This window comes from Xyrauchen texanus, chromosome 30, assembly GCF_025860055.1.
Source record: "Xyrauchen texanus isolate HMW12.3.18 chromosome 30, RBS_HiC_50CHRs, whole genome shotgun sequence".
Taxonomy (NCBI): Eukaryota; Metazoa; Chordata; class Actinopteri; order Cypriniformes; family Catostomidae; genus Xyrauchen; species Xyrauchen texanus.
Window position 1 is genome coordinate 8709729 of NC_068305.1, and position 17233 is coordinate 8726961.

General features: G+C 38.6%; 1 protein-coding gene across 1 annotated transcript in view; it reads left to right on the plus strand.

Moving 5' to 3' along the window:
- The first annotated feature begins 726 nt into the window (after window positions 1–726).
- LOC127624140 (pleckstrin homology domain-containing family G member 3-like) overlaps window positions 727–17233 on the plus strand; it is a 39022-nt gene continuing 22515 nt past the window's right edge. The window contains exons 1-2 of the mRNA XM_052098823.1: window positions 727–832; window positions 8987–9435. Coding sequence (XP_051954783.1) covers window positions 736–832; window positions 8987–9435 — 546 coding nt within the window. The 5' untranslated portion in view covers window positions 727–735. The remainder of the gene's footprint in view (window positions 833–8986; window positions 9436–17233) is intronic.

Consider the following 17233-nt stretch of genomic DNA (forward strand, 5'->3'; position numbering starts at 1 on the left):
CCAAACCACTCAAACGTGGAGCAAGTAGAGTAGATTGCCTAATTTTCCAATTACATGTTTATGTATCAAGTGTTTGTTTGATCTAAAATACATTGGAAAACTGTCTAGTAGCCTAATCTATATTTGATCATCTGGATTAATCTAGACTGTCTTTTGGAGCATTTTGAAATAGAAGTGAGTGAAGTTTTTCATGGGCTTCTAAATTTCAAACCACAGGCTGATGTGGGAATGGAAACCTCGAGATTAGAGCAGAAGTCACTTAAGAATCGTGTGTCATCAAGGATTCTTTGAGTCCAGCTGCCCATCCTTGTTCTTGCCAAACCTACTATGAAGGGAGAGACCAGTTACGATTTCACTGCTCCCTTTGCATTCCTTTGGTCTTACTGAGCAACAAAGATCTATCTCTGTATTTCAAGTCTTTTATGAGTACACCCAAGCACAGCCATTAGGACCTCCCACCTTAAGGAAAGAGGTGTTCAATGTTTGTTCACGTGAGGGTGTGTGTAACAGAAACCAATGCCTTCAGCTCAGTCGACTTTCGGTTATGGGAGGAGCCAGTACCAGTGCTGTATTGGACAGCACCCAGAAGCCTTTAGGGGAAGACTTGAATGAAACTAGAAAGGAGTATGACAACAGAAGAGAGAAAATAGATGGCCTAGAGTTCCTGGTGAGCTGGAGGAAAGACAGCACCAAGCAATGAGTTTTTTGGGCCATAACAAGGAGAACTCTTGGGGAATGGTTCTCCAACCAAATCTGGAAGTTGCTACACTTAGTAATTGGGAGGAGCGAAGTCATTTCACTGGCTTTAATCGAAGGTTATCACGATGGTTTGGTGAGTCCAGAGGCTTTTCTCTCACTTGCTATGGGGCTCCTTCACGGGCCCAAGTCAAGGAGGTATCAAAGGAGGTATTAAAAGTGTTAGTTTCAAGATTTTTAGTTTTGATTGATGGTTTTCAGTCATTTTAATTATTTGAGGCAACTAGGATTTCCTCAGTCATGATGTTGTCAATCACATTGTCACTCCCTACCAGTCACCCATCACAAATCTTCTGTTGTCAAACTCAGAATTGAGATCTAAGGACATGAGTCCATCACCAGCAAGGGAGGCCAGTTGTCTGGAACTAATAATAGTGCTATTGTATGGGAATTGGACATGCCAAATTGGGGAGAAAAGGGGATAAAAAAAAACAAATGGTGTTATTGTATCCTGAGGCCAGTCATTCTGAAAACCAATCCAATGTGTGTTGAGCAACTAGTTTATATGGAGGCCTGTGTGGGAACCTCGTCCTGATGTGGTTGCTGCAACGTAAAAATACTTTCAGCTGTCTAGTGTGACCACTTTAATTCTTATTGCAATTATGTTTTATGGTCAGACTCAAAGTTTTTGAAATTTTGCTATGAGCAGACCCAAGCTCCATTGAACACTCCGGCCTTGCTGTCTACTCTTTACATAGGCTGCTACATTTGGTCTACATAGGCTTAGGTTGGCTTGACACCCAAATATTTGTGAATACTGAAATGATATGAAATAGTTTTTACATATTATTCAACAGGAACATTTCCTGAGCCATAGAGCCAGTATACATAAAATAAATAATGTGTAGGATTAAAGAATTAACAACTAACTATCTATTAATGGAAAAATTTTACAAATGATAATCATAAGTTTTCTTATTGGGTCATCACATTGTCATCATTTTCAATTGGACTTCCAATGAAGTTCTAACAATGTAATACTCTTATAAGCATAAAATATATAGCTTACACAAATATTAGAGTAAAATAGTTGTTGATGTTATTGATGCTGCACTGTATTGAAAAAATATATGTATAGTATATTTATTATAGTATCTTATATACATTCGGCCACTTGAGAGATTACTATACTTGTTATTAGACGATTATTCACCAATACATCTGAACATCTGAATATGAATTAGTCTCAAGCCATAGAACATTTATTTGCAAAAGTTGTTTGCCTTAAGAATGGTGGTTTAAAATTCAACACCAGTTTTTGTTTTAATGACTTTGTACATTGTTTATTTGCAATTGCTGTCCCATTTCCAGTGGTGTATTTTGTATTTTTTTAAATGCACAGTGTCATTGACCACCCACCAACGGTTTTAAGATACAGAGGTGAAAGTCCAGTGCAAGGCGTAAAGGGGCTGGGCTGGCAGGAGACGGCAGTGCCATTTGAAAGTGTTTACTTTCAAAATGCTTGCATGGAAATGAAGGCAGAAAAATGAGTTTCGTTCCTCTGTCGCGCTACTGACAATGTTGTCTTTTTTGGTAGGTTCTGTTCTGTTCAGACCATTCCCTGGTTGATCAAAGGGTATGTTAATGTGCTTTTTTTTTCTTACTCTATCAGATGGGATGCATTAGCACATACTCGTCCTGATCTTAATCCTTAGACTCCATAGACTTGCATGCCAAAGATCTTAAAAACACAAGTTTGCATTCCAATCGCAGCAAACAGAATTATCATTTAGGATTATTGTCCATTGTGAATGCCTGATCTGACAATGATTTAATGGGAGAAATATGATGTGCTATGACAGTCCCTTGCTCACTGTTACGTTTATCAGGTGCATATGGAAACACTCTTGGTTTGAAGCAATGCTTTTTTATACTTTCTGTTTCTGACCATTTAAATGGGTCATAAATTTAGTCAGGCATTTGTAGTGTACATGCGCAGTGTTTGGCTGTTTTTATGAGATTACGTGAGAAATGTATTCATTCAAGGAAATACTATTTGAGACAGCTATGTGCATTTATTTATTTGTTTAAGCTTCCAGTGAATTTTACATCTTCGTGGCTTTTTATGGCTATGTGTTGTTGTGTCATTTATGTAATGATTATTGCATAATAGTAAAATGACACACAAATTCCATACATGAGTCTGTCATTTGAGATTTCGTAAAATGGGTGTGAAGATAACTCCACTTATTAAATAGGCTTGGGAGGTAAAGAATAGACTTGCATTGTTTTGTTGGGCTATCTAACTGAATTGTATTAAATTTCATTAACACGTTTAATAGTGGAAACAAAACATCTTTCCTGTTTTTAGACTTGCTGTTTGACCATTTGAAAATGTGGGCTTGTAAGATATTTTTCTAAGGCAGAAGTCATTGTAAAGGCAAATTGAGGCAGAAGTAAGTATGTGACTGTTCACAGATTGAGTGGTGTCTTTCGGATTTTTGTGTGCAGTGTTGGGAAAGCTACTTTGTAAATTAAGATGGTGCCTAAACAGTCTTCACATTAGTGGCATGACAAATAAACCTGTTATTCAAATTTTGAAAAAAATATACAATACACTGAAATCGAGCAGTGGACATGCATGTGACTGGGAATGATTAGGGCTGTCACGATTATGAAATTTGGCTGAAGATTAATGGTCAAACAAATAATTGGGATTATGATGATTAATTGTCTGTTTTAGGGATATTGTGAATATTTGTCTCTTTGGGCTTTCATGAATTATTGTCATATAAATTGTCATTTATTAAGGTGCACGTGTGCTTCATACACCTTAAGAAGTCATTTTTACATATGTAACTTCAAATATATAAATCAAATAGTAAAATAGTGATAGATGATTTCCTTTTTAATGCTTTAAAAAAGTAACATGAAAAATTATGTTTTAAATATCAAAATATTTCAAAATAATTAAAATATGTCTCAATTTACATTGTTTCTGGAACTCGTGTGTATATATATATATATATATATATATATATATGTGTGTGTGTGTGTGTGTGTATGTATATATATATATATATATATATATAGTGGATACAAGGGATACATTTATATACATATACATATATATATATAAAATGTATCCCCTTTTCTCCCAATTTGGAATTCCCACTTCCAATTGGTCCTTGTGATGGTGTGGTTACTCACCTCAATCCGGGTGGTGGAGGACAAGTATCAGTTGACTCCGCTTCTGAGACTGTCAATACGCGCATCTTGTCACGTGGCTCACTCTGCATGACACTGCGGAGACTCACGGCATGTGGAGACTCATGCTACTCTCCGTGATTTACGCACAACATTCCACGCGCTCCATTGAGATCAAGAACTCCTAATCGCGACTATGAGGAGGCTACCCCATGTGACTCTACCCTCCCTAGCAACCGGGCTAATTTGGTTGCTTAGGAGACCTGGCTGGAGTCACTCAGCACACCCGGGATTCAATCTCGCGACTCCAGGGGTGGTAGTTAGCGTCAATACACACTGAGCTACACAGGCCCCCTTATATAATTTTTTTTTAAAAATGTTTTTATATTATATTATTTTTTGCAAAAGTAAAATATTTGTTGTATTTTCACATGTCATTTGAATGCTCTTTGATTAAACCCATGAGCCCTTATTTCTCATTAAGCAAAACCTTTGAGATTTTGTTTGATTATTTTTATTACTCCACAGAAATAAAGCATGTTTCTCCTGTGTGCCAATGCTTGTCATTAACACTGTGTGTATGAACCCACAATGACCAGGAACATTTGCCATTACACGATCGCATCTGAGCGCTTGAAGTAGTTCACACACTCTTCCAGACAGGAGCTGCTCTGGTTGACATCTGTGGGGCAGCTCAGTGACGCTCTGAGTTCAACTGAATTACAAATGCACCTTTTTTGGTCATTAAATTGTGATTGGAATTTGAAGTGTACAATAGATACAACTAGATAGGTACATTTCCTGAAGAAAATGTGAGTGGTGCTTGCCGTGGCAAAACTCGTCAAACAGCATGTTGTAACTGGAAAAGAACAAAAATTATGGTCATAAATAAATCAACCCAGAAGTCTGTACGATTTTCTGGTGCAGAAATATGTGATTTGTTACTCGGTTGCTAGGGTAAGCCCGTGTGGTTGCTATGCAGTTACCAAGGTAATACAATACATGGCTCCTTTCCATCCTGAGTGAAATAAGTCAACCCGGAAGTCTGTAGTGTGTTCTGGTGCAGAGATATGTGATATGTTGCTCGGTTGCTAGGGTAACTCCATCTGGTTGCTAGGCAGTTACCATAGTGATACTAATCAAGTCTCCTGGCCATCCTGATTAAAATAAATCAACCCGGAAGTCTCTATGTTTTTGTGATGCAGAGATATGTGATTTTTTACTCGGTTGCTAGGGTAACCCCATCTGGTTGCTAGGCAGATACCATAGTGATACTAATCAAGTGTCCTTGCCATCCTTATTGAAATAAGTCAACCCGGAAGTCTCTACGTTTTTCTGATGCAGAGATATGTGATTTGTTACTCGGTTGCTAGGGTAAGCCCATCTGGTTGCTAGGCAGTTACCATAGTGATACTAATGAAGTCTCCTTGCCATCCTGATTGAAATAAGTCAACCCGGAAGTCTCTATGTTTTTGTGATGCAGAGATATGTGATTTTTTACTCGGTTGCTAGGGTAACCCCATCTGGTTGCTAGGCAGATACCATAGTGATACTAATGAAGTGTCCTTGCCATCCTTATTGAAATAAGTCAACCCGGAAGTCTCTACGTTTTTCTGATGCAGAGATATGTGATTTGTTACTCGGTTGCTAGGGTAAGCCCATCTGGTTGCTAGGCAGTTACCATAGTGATACTAATGAAGTCTCCTTGCCATCCTGATTGAAGTAAGTCAACCCGGAAGTCTCTATGTTTTTGTGATGCAGAGATATGTGATTTGTTACTCGGTTGCTAGGGTAAGCCCATCTGGTTGCTAGGCAGTTACCATAGTGATACTAATGAAGTGTCCTTGCCATCCTGATTGAAATAAGTCAACCCGGAAGTCTCTACGTTTCTCTGATGCAGAGATATGTGATTTGTTACTCGGTTGCTAGGGTAACCCCATCTGGTTGCTAGGCAGTTAACATAGTGATACTTATCAAGTGTCCTTGCCATCCTGATTGAAATAAATCAACCCAGAAGTCTCTCTGATTTTCTGGTGCAGAGATATAGTTACTGCTAAACGGTTGCTAGGGTACTCTGTGTAGTTGCTAGGGAGTGGCTTGGCAGCTGCCAATCATGAATCTCCAAAGGCTGCTTGTCAGTATGAATGATATAAACCAACTCCCATGCCTCTGTGACATTCAGAATGGAAGATATCCCTCTATGGATTTTGGTTGTTAAGGTGCTCGACAATGGTTGCTAGGGAGGGGCTAGGAAGTGTTGAAGTGATGCATGATTGGCTGTTTGCTGTCCCGAGTCAAACGAGACCACCCTTGTGTTTCTATGACACTTCTATCCGGAGATATCCCTTTGATCTTTTTCAATAGAAGTCTATGGGACTTGTTGCTAAGGTGCTCTTAATGGTTGCTAGGGCGTGGCTTGATAGCTTCACAATGATCCAGAGAGACTGATTGGTTGTCTGAGTAAAATGAGCCCACCCCCTCGTCTCTATGACACTGTGATCCAGAGCTATGTTCAATACAAATCCCTATGCCTTTTCATTTCATGGGCCGTCCTACACCATTATAAGTCAATTGGGGCATTTTTGGGCAGCTCCTGCCCCCAGGGGTGCAACTTTTACCCCATATTGAGGTATGCTCTTACAGAGCCTGCCAGCCTCTTCAAATGTGGCAAATCACACGTTTCTACGAAATCCTCGCTTGGAGCTGTGACGCGTCAAAGTTTGTCTCAATGTTAAGTCTATGGGATTTTTCGGCCGCTTTTTTGCCCCTGGGGCAAATACCGTACCCCGATCGCTTATAAAAGTCATAGCACACGTGTCCTCAATAGGCCGTTCGATTTGATACCTCATTCGTGGGTCTACGCCAAACGGTGCGGGACGAGTTAGGTGCCGAAGTTTTGTTAAGAGATATAGTAAAAATAACTAGATGGGTACATTTCCTGAAGAAAATGTGAGTGGTGCTTGCCGTGGCAAAACTCGTCAAACAGCATGTTGTAACTTGAAAAGAACAAAAATTATGGTCATAAATAAATCAACCCAGAAGTCTGTACGATTTTCTGGTGCAGAAATATGTGATTTGTTACTCGGTTGCTAGGGTAAGCCCATGTGGTTGCTATGCAGTTACCAAGGTAATACAATACTTGGCTCCTTTCCATCCTGAGTGAAATAAGTCAACCCGGAAGTCTGTAGTGTTTTCTGGTGCAGAGATATGTGATTTGTTACTCGGTTGCTAGGGTAACCCCATCTGGTTGCTAGGAAGTTACCATAGTGATACTAATGTAGTGTCCTTGCCATCCTGGTTGAAATAAATCAACCCAGAAGTCTGTACGATTTTCTGGTGCAGAAATATGTGATTTGTTACTCGGTTGCTAGGGTACTCTGTTTAGTTGCTAGGGAGTGGCTTGGCAGCTGCCAATCATGAATCTCCAAAGGCTGCTTGTCAGTATGAATGATATAAACCAACTCCCATGCCTCTGTGACATTCAGAATGGAAGATATCCCTCTATGGATTTTGGTTGCTAAGGTGGTCGACAATGGTTGCTAGGGAGGGGCTAGGAAGTGTTGAGGTGATTCATGATTGGCTGTTTGCTGCCCCGAGTCAAACGAGACCACCCTTGTGTTTCTATGACACTTCTATCCGGAGATATCCCTTTGATGTCTTTCATTAGAAGTCTATGGGACTTGTTGCTAAGGTGGTTTAAATTGTTGCTAGGGCGTGGCTTGATAGCTTCACAATGATCCTGAGAGACTGATTGGTCGTCTGAGTCAAATGAGCCCGCCCCCTTGTCTCTATGACACTGTGATCCAGAGCTATGTTCAATACAATATCCCTATTTCATGGGCTGTCCTACACCATTGTAAGTCAATGGGGGCAAATTTGGGCAGCTCCTGCCCCCCAGGGGTGCAACTTTTACCCCATATTGAGGTATGCTCTTACAGAGCCTGCCAGCCTCTTCAAATGTGGCAAATCACACGTTTCTGCGAAATCCTCGCTCGGAGCTGTGACGCGTCAAAGTTTGTCGCAATGTTAAGTCTATGGGATTTTTTGGCCGCTTTTTTGCCCCTGGGGCAAATACCGTACCCCCGATCGCTTATAAAAGTCATAGCACACGTGTCCTCAATAGGGCGTTCGATTTGACACCCCATTCGTGGGTCTACGCCAAACGGTGCGGGACGAGTTAGGTGCCGAAGTTTTGTACGGAGATAGATGTGAGATTACAATAGTGATGCTTTGCAAGCACCACTAAAAATAAAAAGTATAATAAGTATGTGAGATTACAATAGTGATGCTTTGCAAGCACCACTAATTATCTAAAATCACCACGGTTAGATCATATAACGTGATCATGCAATTATTTAATAATCGCGACAGGCCTTGGTACAAAGCTGTACTGCTGCAAAAAAAGAAATTGTAAAAAGAAAGCTTTGGGGTCCTGGGTAGCTCAGTGGTAAAGGCACTGGCTACTACCCCTGGAGTTCACTAGTCTGAATCCAAGGGCATGCTGAGTGATTTCAGCCAGGTCTCCTAAGCAACCAAATTGTCCCTGTTGCTAGGGAGGGTAGAGTCACATGGGTAACCTCCTCGTGGTCACTATAATGTGGTTCATTCTTGGTGGGGTGCGTGGGGAGTTGAGCGTGGATACCGTGAAGCCTCCACACATGCTATGTCATGCCACAAGGACTTAAAAGCACATTGGGATATGGGCATTACAAATTGGGAGAAAAATGGGAGAAAAATTTAAAAAAAAATTAAATTAAAAAAAAGAAAGAAAGAAAACTTTGACACAATGGGAGTAGACCTGAATTTAATGCTGTAAATGCCGTTTTCATGATTACTTGGCAGCTGTAATTGTAATATTGATTATTTATTTTGATTAATTGTGCAGCTCTATAGCACATAGAGACATAGAGCTTTGTCATGCTACACTCATTGGAAACACTGTTGTTTGAAAACACCTGAACTAATGTCATGTTACAGAATATATTAAAAAGAGTCATTTTTTAGTTTGAGAAAGGTATTGTGACTGTCAGTGATGACCAAATAAACCTCTTCTGTTTGTTTTTTTCTTCTGTTTACTCTTTAGAATCACCACGGTTGTCCAACACCTCTGTTGGCAGTAATGACCGGGCCTCTACAGCTACACTGTCTGATTGTTCTGACTTTCCAGAAATCCAGCGGCCCATAAGTGTGGTGTCCACCATCTCATCCGGATCAGGTTCCTCTCGGGATGACGTACCCCTGTCAGGCATCCCATCCACTGTTCCCATTGAGGCCAACTTGGACCTGAAGTTGACCCCTTCTGGGGACCCAAGTCAAACTCAGGACACTAACCTGACCCCGGCACCCAGTCTCTTCCTCCGGAAAAATAGCAGCAAAGCTCTAAACCACAGCAGCTCCTCTCAACACACTTTATCTCCGTTTGCTGCCAAAACCATGGCACCCAACCCTGAGCTCACCTACCTGGACAGAGTGGTCATGGAGATCCTTGAGACCGAGCGTATGTATGTGAGAGATCTGCGGAGTATCGTAGAGGTCAGAATCAGTCTTAATCTTTCCAGTTTTAGACTGTAATTTGTTAAACAAGTGCTTGTGTCAAGCTTCTTGCAAAATGGAAACAATGCTGCAAAAACGGCCAATATTTTTGCTGACAATTAGCAGAGAATCTCTGACTGCTTGCAGTTTCTCCACTTGTCAGGCAATCAGAAGCGTGTTTCACTTGGACAGATACTGTTTGAAGCCAACTTAACATGTCATATCGCTCTTTAAGTATAATTTCAACATCAATGTGCTGTTTTACATTTTATTGGACCTCGTTTTAATCTGGAGCATCTGCTGTAAGTAATGATAGGACATATTTCATTCCCAAGTAGAGAGCAAAAATTTGCCGAAAACATTGTTTTTCAATCTTGTCCCACAGCCCCACAGCCTGTCACACATTTACTCTTAAATGCACACAGATTATGTATTAATTTATTACAATTGCAGCCATGTTTGGTTTAATAATATGTTATGACTATATCACAATTGGTATGTTATTTTGATGAACTGTGCTGCCCTGAAAGATTGTAAAATGAGTCTGATGACACCCTCTTTTGGATATGTAGTGGCCAAATAAAAAGCACATTAAAATTATTGTGATATTCACAATATTGCTTAATTGTTTACTGCATGAAAATCATAACGATTAAATCGCAAATATTCAATATATTGCCTAGCCCTAGTTTCCAGTCACACTTAATATATTATAGTTTCTTGCATATTTTATAGCTGCTTGTCTCTGAATAATTAGGTTTAAGACATTAGCTGGCATTTCTTGTAATGCAACCACAGCAGACAAATGCAAGTGTAGGTTAATCTACTGGTGTCTTCTCCGGAGTTGTTCATTAGGTACCTATGTAGGCCTTAGAGGTCTGCTATCCGACTTGAGCCCGAAGGGACCAACAAACCGTTGGGTTTCTGGACGGTTTCAGGTAGGGTTTGGGTCAGTTTTTTTTAAGTATAATTTTGGGTTCTGGTTAGGTTTGTAATTAATGAAAAAATACTCGCTCTCACTCACAGATATGCTCGAATGGACAATCGTTAGGGGCTGTTCGAACCTAATACTGTTACATACTGTTACAAATGTTGCCCATGATTGGAACAAATTTACTTGCTTGGAGAATAAATTATTAAGCGTGAACGATTTCGTTATTTTGAAATTTAAAATGTGGCAGTTGGGATTGGTTAATGACGAAAATGTACTGTGTTTCGACACAAAAGTATTGCTAGTAAGTGTAAAGAGACCAGCGGGGGCTGTGGTAGATGGTGGAATCGAGCTCTGGTTCTGACCAAGCAATGGAGCCAAGTGTGCTAAAGGATTAAATTACTGTGTGTTAGATTTTCATAGATCATTCAAGTTCAAGTTTTGGACATGATGAATTTCTACACTTCGTGATAGAAAACACAACTTAGAAATTGAAGATAGCTGTTTGCGTCCCTAGTGTGGTAGAAGCTAGTAATGGAGACCAGGCAGAATTTCATGATATGTTGTGGTAGATGAACACTTTATTTAACCAACCGTGAGCAGTAATAGATAAGCCATTATCAAGTTCTACCAAAAAGACTCTTTGGAAAGGAAGGCAGATTACTGGAGCTTTTAAACTTGTCAAGAAAAGTTGAGGACATTGAGTCTGATTGCATGTAAAATGTCAACAAGAGTGTTGATTACAAATGTTAATCTCCAAGCTTAGCCTTATCTACCAAACAGTGAATATAGGTGAAGGGTGAAACCTTGTCGCAGTTCTAAAGTACACTTCAGGTGACAGTTTATTTCACAGACCTGCTGCCAGATGAAGAACGTGCAAGGGTATTCTTAGTCCAGACAGAATGTCTTTTTAGATCTGTTAATCCAAGTTTTTGAATAAAAAACTGTGAAGAAACTTCTCACAAAGGTACTCTAATCCATGCTAGCCATTTGCCAGACTTAGCCACTGAATTAGTCTGTCACCTTCACCAAAATCCCACCCTCCAAAGATATGTCAGCAAACCCTGTGTTTAAAATGACTGATAGGCAGAGATAGCCTCAAAGATTGGCAATAGCCTTTTTGTTTTTGTTATTTTGCTGTTGTCACAGAGACATGTGTGATATCAGAACACCCATTTCAGTGATATATGTCAGTTACTAAAGGCATTATCTGCATATTTTTTCCATAAAAAAAAAAAAGTATTTTAGGGGAAAGAGTCAAACTGAACAATAATATAGGTTATGTATTGTTGACATATGATCCCTGCAATAATAAGTATGGTCATCAAACACCAAAACACAAGGAAATGACATTGTAATCTACCTACCAATTGAACAAATACGCATTGTTTGGAATTATACTTTGACTTAAAAGAACGGTTCACCCAAATTCTCTCATTATTCACTTACCCTGATGACATCCCAGATTTTTATGATTGTCTTACTTCAACAGAAAAGTTTTTAGAAGAAGATCGAGCTCTGTCAGGTCCTTATAATGCAAGTAAATGGGTGCCAGCATTTTGACGGTCCAAAAGTCACATTTAGGCAGCATAAAAGTAATCCAAGCAATGAATGTCTTCTGAAGCAAATCTATATGCTTGTTTAAAAAATAAATAAATAATTATAGGGTTATTACATTTTAAAATGTGCTTCTTGCCAGCAGATGATGCATCACGTAGCTGTTGCGTGACGTAAGCACTTTTGTGAGTTCACGCGAGAATTCGGAAGCGCCGCTTATTTACAACAGAAGAACGCATGTCACATGAGTGTTCGGCCATTTCAAACAGCATCAGAGCCCTGAAAGGAAGCACCAATTTAAAGTTAGAAACATTTAAATGATTGGCTTGTTTCTTACATAAATCTATCGATTCGCCACAGAATACATTCATTGATTGAGTCATGTGGATTACTTTTATGCAGTCTATATGTGACTTTTGGACCTTCAAATTGATGGCACCCATTTACTTGCATTATAAGAGCCTGACCGAGCTCTGTCTACTTCTAAAAAAATCTTCATTTGTGTTTTGCTGAAGACTGAAGACAGACAGTCATACACATCTGGGATGGAATCAGGGTAAGTGAATAATGAGATAATTTTCATTTTTGGGTGAACTATGCCTTTACGAGAGACACTATAGAGTGCAACAGTCTGTTTCCAGAAGTATTTAAAAATCCAATTAATTTTTTCCATAGATTAATTGATTTTTAACAATCATTTATAAACCTTTGAAGACCTACCATGAGTTCTTAGGTTATCAATATGCATGTGGTTATATGCTTCTGCTGAAGTAACCATTATTTGAGCTTCTTTTTTAAAACATTATTTTTAATAGCATAGTTCCTGGTGAACAACTAAATTACTCATGGTCCTGAAGATAAACGATCCTCCAATCATAGAACTGCTGCGAACAAAGTGCGCCAAAAGAGCTCTGCAGTGTCTGCCCAGTACAATGACACACTGGGAATTTCACAATTGAGTCAGTCTCCCTATACTCCTAAACTACTATATTTGTATATATCTGAACATTTTGCATATATTATTTAATTACATTGTTTAAATATGTCTAATCAGCAAATTTAAATCAATAGTTATGTATTTTTCCATATTTTTGTATTCGTTTATGTCATGTGAAACGCTTCAGGGGATTGTAGTGTATTCCTTTATGAAAAGCGGTAAATATACAGTCTTGTACCTTTTTGTCCGATCTTTAAATACTATTTTGCTCCAAATCAAAATTTATAATGTTGTGATTTACCTCAGAGCTGGTTGGTGTGGTTCATGGCTTGGAACTCTTTTATGAAGGATCTTATGAAATCCCTGTGAAATAAATGAATGGGAAAAACATCCTGGAGCCAAAATTGGGCGCTCTATGAAGCATAAAATGTTAAACGTAAGCCAGGCCCAGAGCATGTGCTCGCTCGTATTAGACGACGAGTGTAGAATTCACTATCCTAGTTCAGAAAAAAGACAAAAACATATTTTTCAGTTTGGTCTGTCTAATGTGTATGCATGTCTAAAGAATACAAAAAATAGCTTCCTATATCAAAAAGACGATTGGCTATTTTAACCAAAAGGCAGGACTTTATTTCTGACAGTCGGCATGTTGTGGTTGCGATTTTCTCTTTGTGGTCTGTCTCCTTCCTCTTATAATGTCTCTGGTAATACTTTGAAGTGACTGAAGTTTCACCATTACTGCATCTCACTATTGAGTTGTTATTTGCTTTAGCCGATTATTCCATTAGGAGATCAGTTCAGTGCTCTTGTGGACATTTGTTTAAATCCATCAGAAGGGTCTTATCACATCTCATACCTCATGCTTAATTCTCCTGCTACTAGGTTCCATGTTAAAATACTTGCATGACTGTCTTCAAAAGATGATGAGGGACTCTGTGTCTGAAGTGTTGGAATTGCGTTTAATGACTCATTAGCAGTCAGACATGTAGTACACTGGGATTATCATGTTATGTAACGTCAGGCTTGACAATTGGATTGTGCCGATTGAGTCCACCAAGTGCAATGCAATGTCACAGCTTGGATAGAGATTACAAACGGTCACATGGTGTGTTAATATAAACATGCTAAAGCTGATGTGTATTTTTTTTGTGTAAAAATAATATTTCTTATCACAGCTTAATACTATGATAAGCTATAATACAGGGCTGCTCACACTTGTATGGCATGAGATCTACTTTTTCAATGCTAGTATAGTAATATCTACCATGTACAATTTAAATATATGTACGTTGTAGATATTTTGATACAAATCAGTTTTTTTTTTGTCCCAGTGTTTACGCTTACTTCAGACATGACTGACTGTGTTTCTATCAATGCCAAGACAAGCATTTTTAAATGTACTTGACCACCACACAGGCATGCATCCACATTACCTTGAGAGCTCTCACAACACACACGCACACAAAAAGAATCCGTCTGTCAGTGCACGGGTGGCGAGTTTCCCAAAGAGTCATTTGTATTCACGAGGAAAGCAATAACTGATTGGATGATCCGTTAATATTTATCAGGAAAGCCCTACCTGATTGGTCACAAATTCATTATTCCAAGGAGGGTTATTTGTTTTCCTTTTAACTTTAGTTTCGATCGTTTTTTTTTTTTTGGAGTCACAGATACTATGAAGTGTAAATTACTTTTCATCTACATAAAAATGTTGCCCCAAATGTTGTCCCAACAAGCCTTGTCCAAGTTGTCTGAACAAATAATTTCATAGTGAACAATATTGCTTATTTGTGAGTTCCCAGCATGCATTGCAACATGAATAAATTATGCATTAAGTGTTATAGTCTTATTTTTTGTTGTTTTCTGACTTTAGTTATGCTTTTATTGTTGTTGTTGTTTTACCATGAAGATGAGAGAATAAATAAGCTTGGCATACAATTTCTCACTGTAACTGCCGTAATATTAGCCTATAACACCATAGATCAGTGACAGATCTTTGTTTCTTAGATTAATTTTCCTTTGGCCCTGCCAAATTCTTCTCTTTCTCTATTTCTGTGGATTTTGAGGCAAGATATAATTAAATTTTTTCTGTTGACAAACTTTTAGGTTTAAACAATATTCACAGGTTTCTCATGAGCTGAAATCCCACATGATAATGTGAATTTGAAAACAAGAGCGGACCTATTACATTCCCCTGAGGTATACCAAATAATGAGAATTGTGTTTTTGAGAATTCAACATTAAATAATTTGCTAAAGCCAGAAAACCTTTCCTGCAAAATTCTGCCATCACTGCTGTTTATTGGTTGTTACAGTATATACTGTTCAGTATGGCTCTCTATTCAAACTGCTGTTCGTCTTAGGTCATGGTAAACTTGTGTGGTTTCTCATGCCTCCCATCTTTCTTTCCACTCAGCTGTGCAACAGTGATTTCTTTCAGTATCTGCATGATGATACACTTAAAATATGACAGTCCAGATTCTTTGTTTGCTCATTATTGACATCCTTTTGGATATGTTTTATACTTTTAGGGCAAAGCATTCTGCATCTTTTTTCTAATTTAATTTCTTGTTTGCAACTGAGAGCTCTGTGCTGGTTTTTTGAACTGGAACAAAGACACGTAGTGTCACTACGGATTGCAGTGGTTTAAACTTTGAAGATTGAAAGAGCATGAATGACAGAAGTGCAGTTCTGTTACTGTATGCCCTGAGTTAGCAAATCTTTCTAAGATTAACTATTTGTATAATAAGCCCTTTTATATTGTTGTAATCACTAGTTGCTGTTAAAGGGGTGTGTTTATTTGTGCATTAATATTTGCAGTTGTCATTAGGAAGTAACAAATGTCAATATTTTGCAGTGTGTGTGTCTTTACTTTAGAAGAGGAGACTACCAGTAGACTGTGAGGTTTGCATTAATTAGACAAACAAATCCAGAGGACCTGACAGAAACAACTCCAGCTGTCACACTTTTTTCTGTTTGTCTGAAATACTGTGTGTGCATTCAATAGGGTTTTGTGAGTGGTTGCCAGGCTGTTGCTATGCGGTTATTAATGTGTATTGAATGTTTTTTTTAGCATGTTGTTTTGTGATTGCTAGTGACTTGCTAGACAATTGCTTGGTGGTTACATATCATTTGAAAATGCAACGGTTTTGTTTCATTTTACCCCTTGCATCCACATTGAAACAGCATTTTCCACCATCAAAATCACATTTTGAACCACATATTTTGGAAAATATAAAAAGGAAATTGAAAATTAAAGCAGATTAATAAGAAGACAACATATATGGTCATTTTAAGGTCATAAATGGTTTAAGAATAAACCAATCAATTTCATGTTGCAAAGAAACGCCTTTACGGTGTTCTTACCAGCTTATCCAATAGGGCTCAATCATGATTTATTTTTCTTACAACAGTCCTATATCGATTCTTAAAATCACAGATAGATCTTTTGCTTAATGCGCAACTATGCGCAACTACGCGGTTTGTGAATAAAAATGTTTGTGATTAGCCACAGGCCGAGAAATGTTACGATTTCACTCACTAGTGATTGAGTAGTGGTGAAGAAGTTTAGCACCAAAATCCTTTCTCTGCATGTTGAAAGTAAAAGTTTGGTTTGACTCGTTTTATGTAATATGTGTCCAAAGACGAGATCCATGCCAACATATGTCTAGTCGCTTAGAATACGTAGTAATAGCACACCTCTCCTGAACAAGCCGCCAAATTTGAGGTATCATTTTTGCCTTGAAACAAACCAAGCAGGCCAATTTACATGCCAAAATGTAATACTTGTGTAAATCCCAAATTCTAAGTATAAACAATATGCTTGCCTTATCACCCACCACTAGTATACATTTGCATTTTATCCAACACCATCTTAGAGCAATGGGTTTGCCAGGTTGCATGAGGACCTATTATTACATTGGCAGTGGTCTACATGTTCAAGCTGTTTAGGTAACGGTGTAAACCTATATCCTGTCTGACAAATCACCTATCAGTGTCCAAATACCATTCACTCAAGTAAAGAACAAGGCTTTTAACTATCTGTAAGACCTTATACCTCATTCGAACTTGACAATATATTTGCCTACAGAACTAAGTTTGAATTGGGACACTGTATGTAATTTAATGATCAATGCCAAATGTGGCCAGTCTGGCCACATATCCTCAGTCTAACATGACCTCCCGCCAGTGTAAGTAGGGATTACGCTGAGAATGCTGGAGGGAAGTGTATTTCAAAGAGATCTGCAGGACGTTATCCATTTAAGAGTAGCATTAAAGGGACATTTGGCCCAAAAATGAATCTCATGTTGTTCCAAATGTACAGTATTTGACTTAGTTTCTTCAAGAAGTTTGGCAGAATGACAGCCTCAGTCC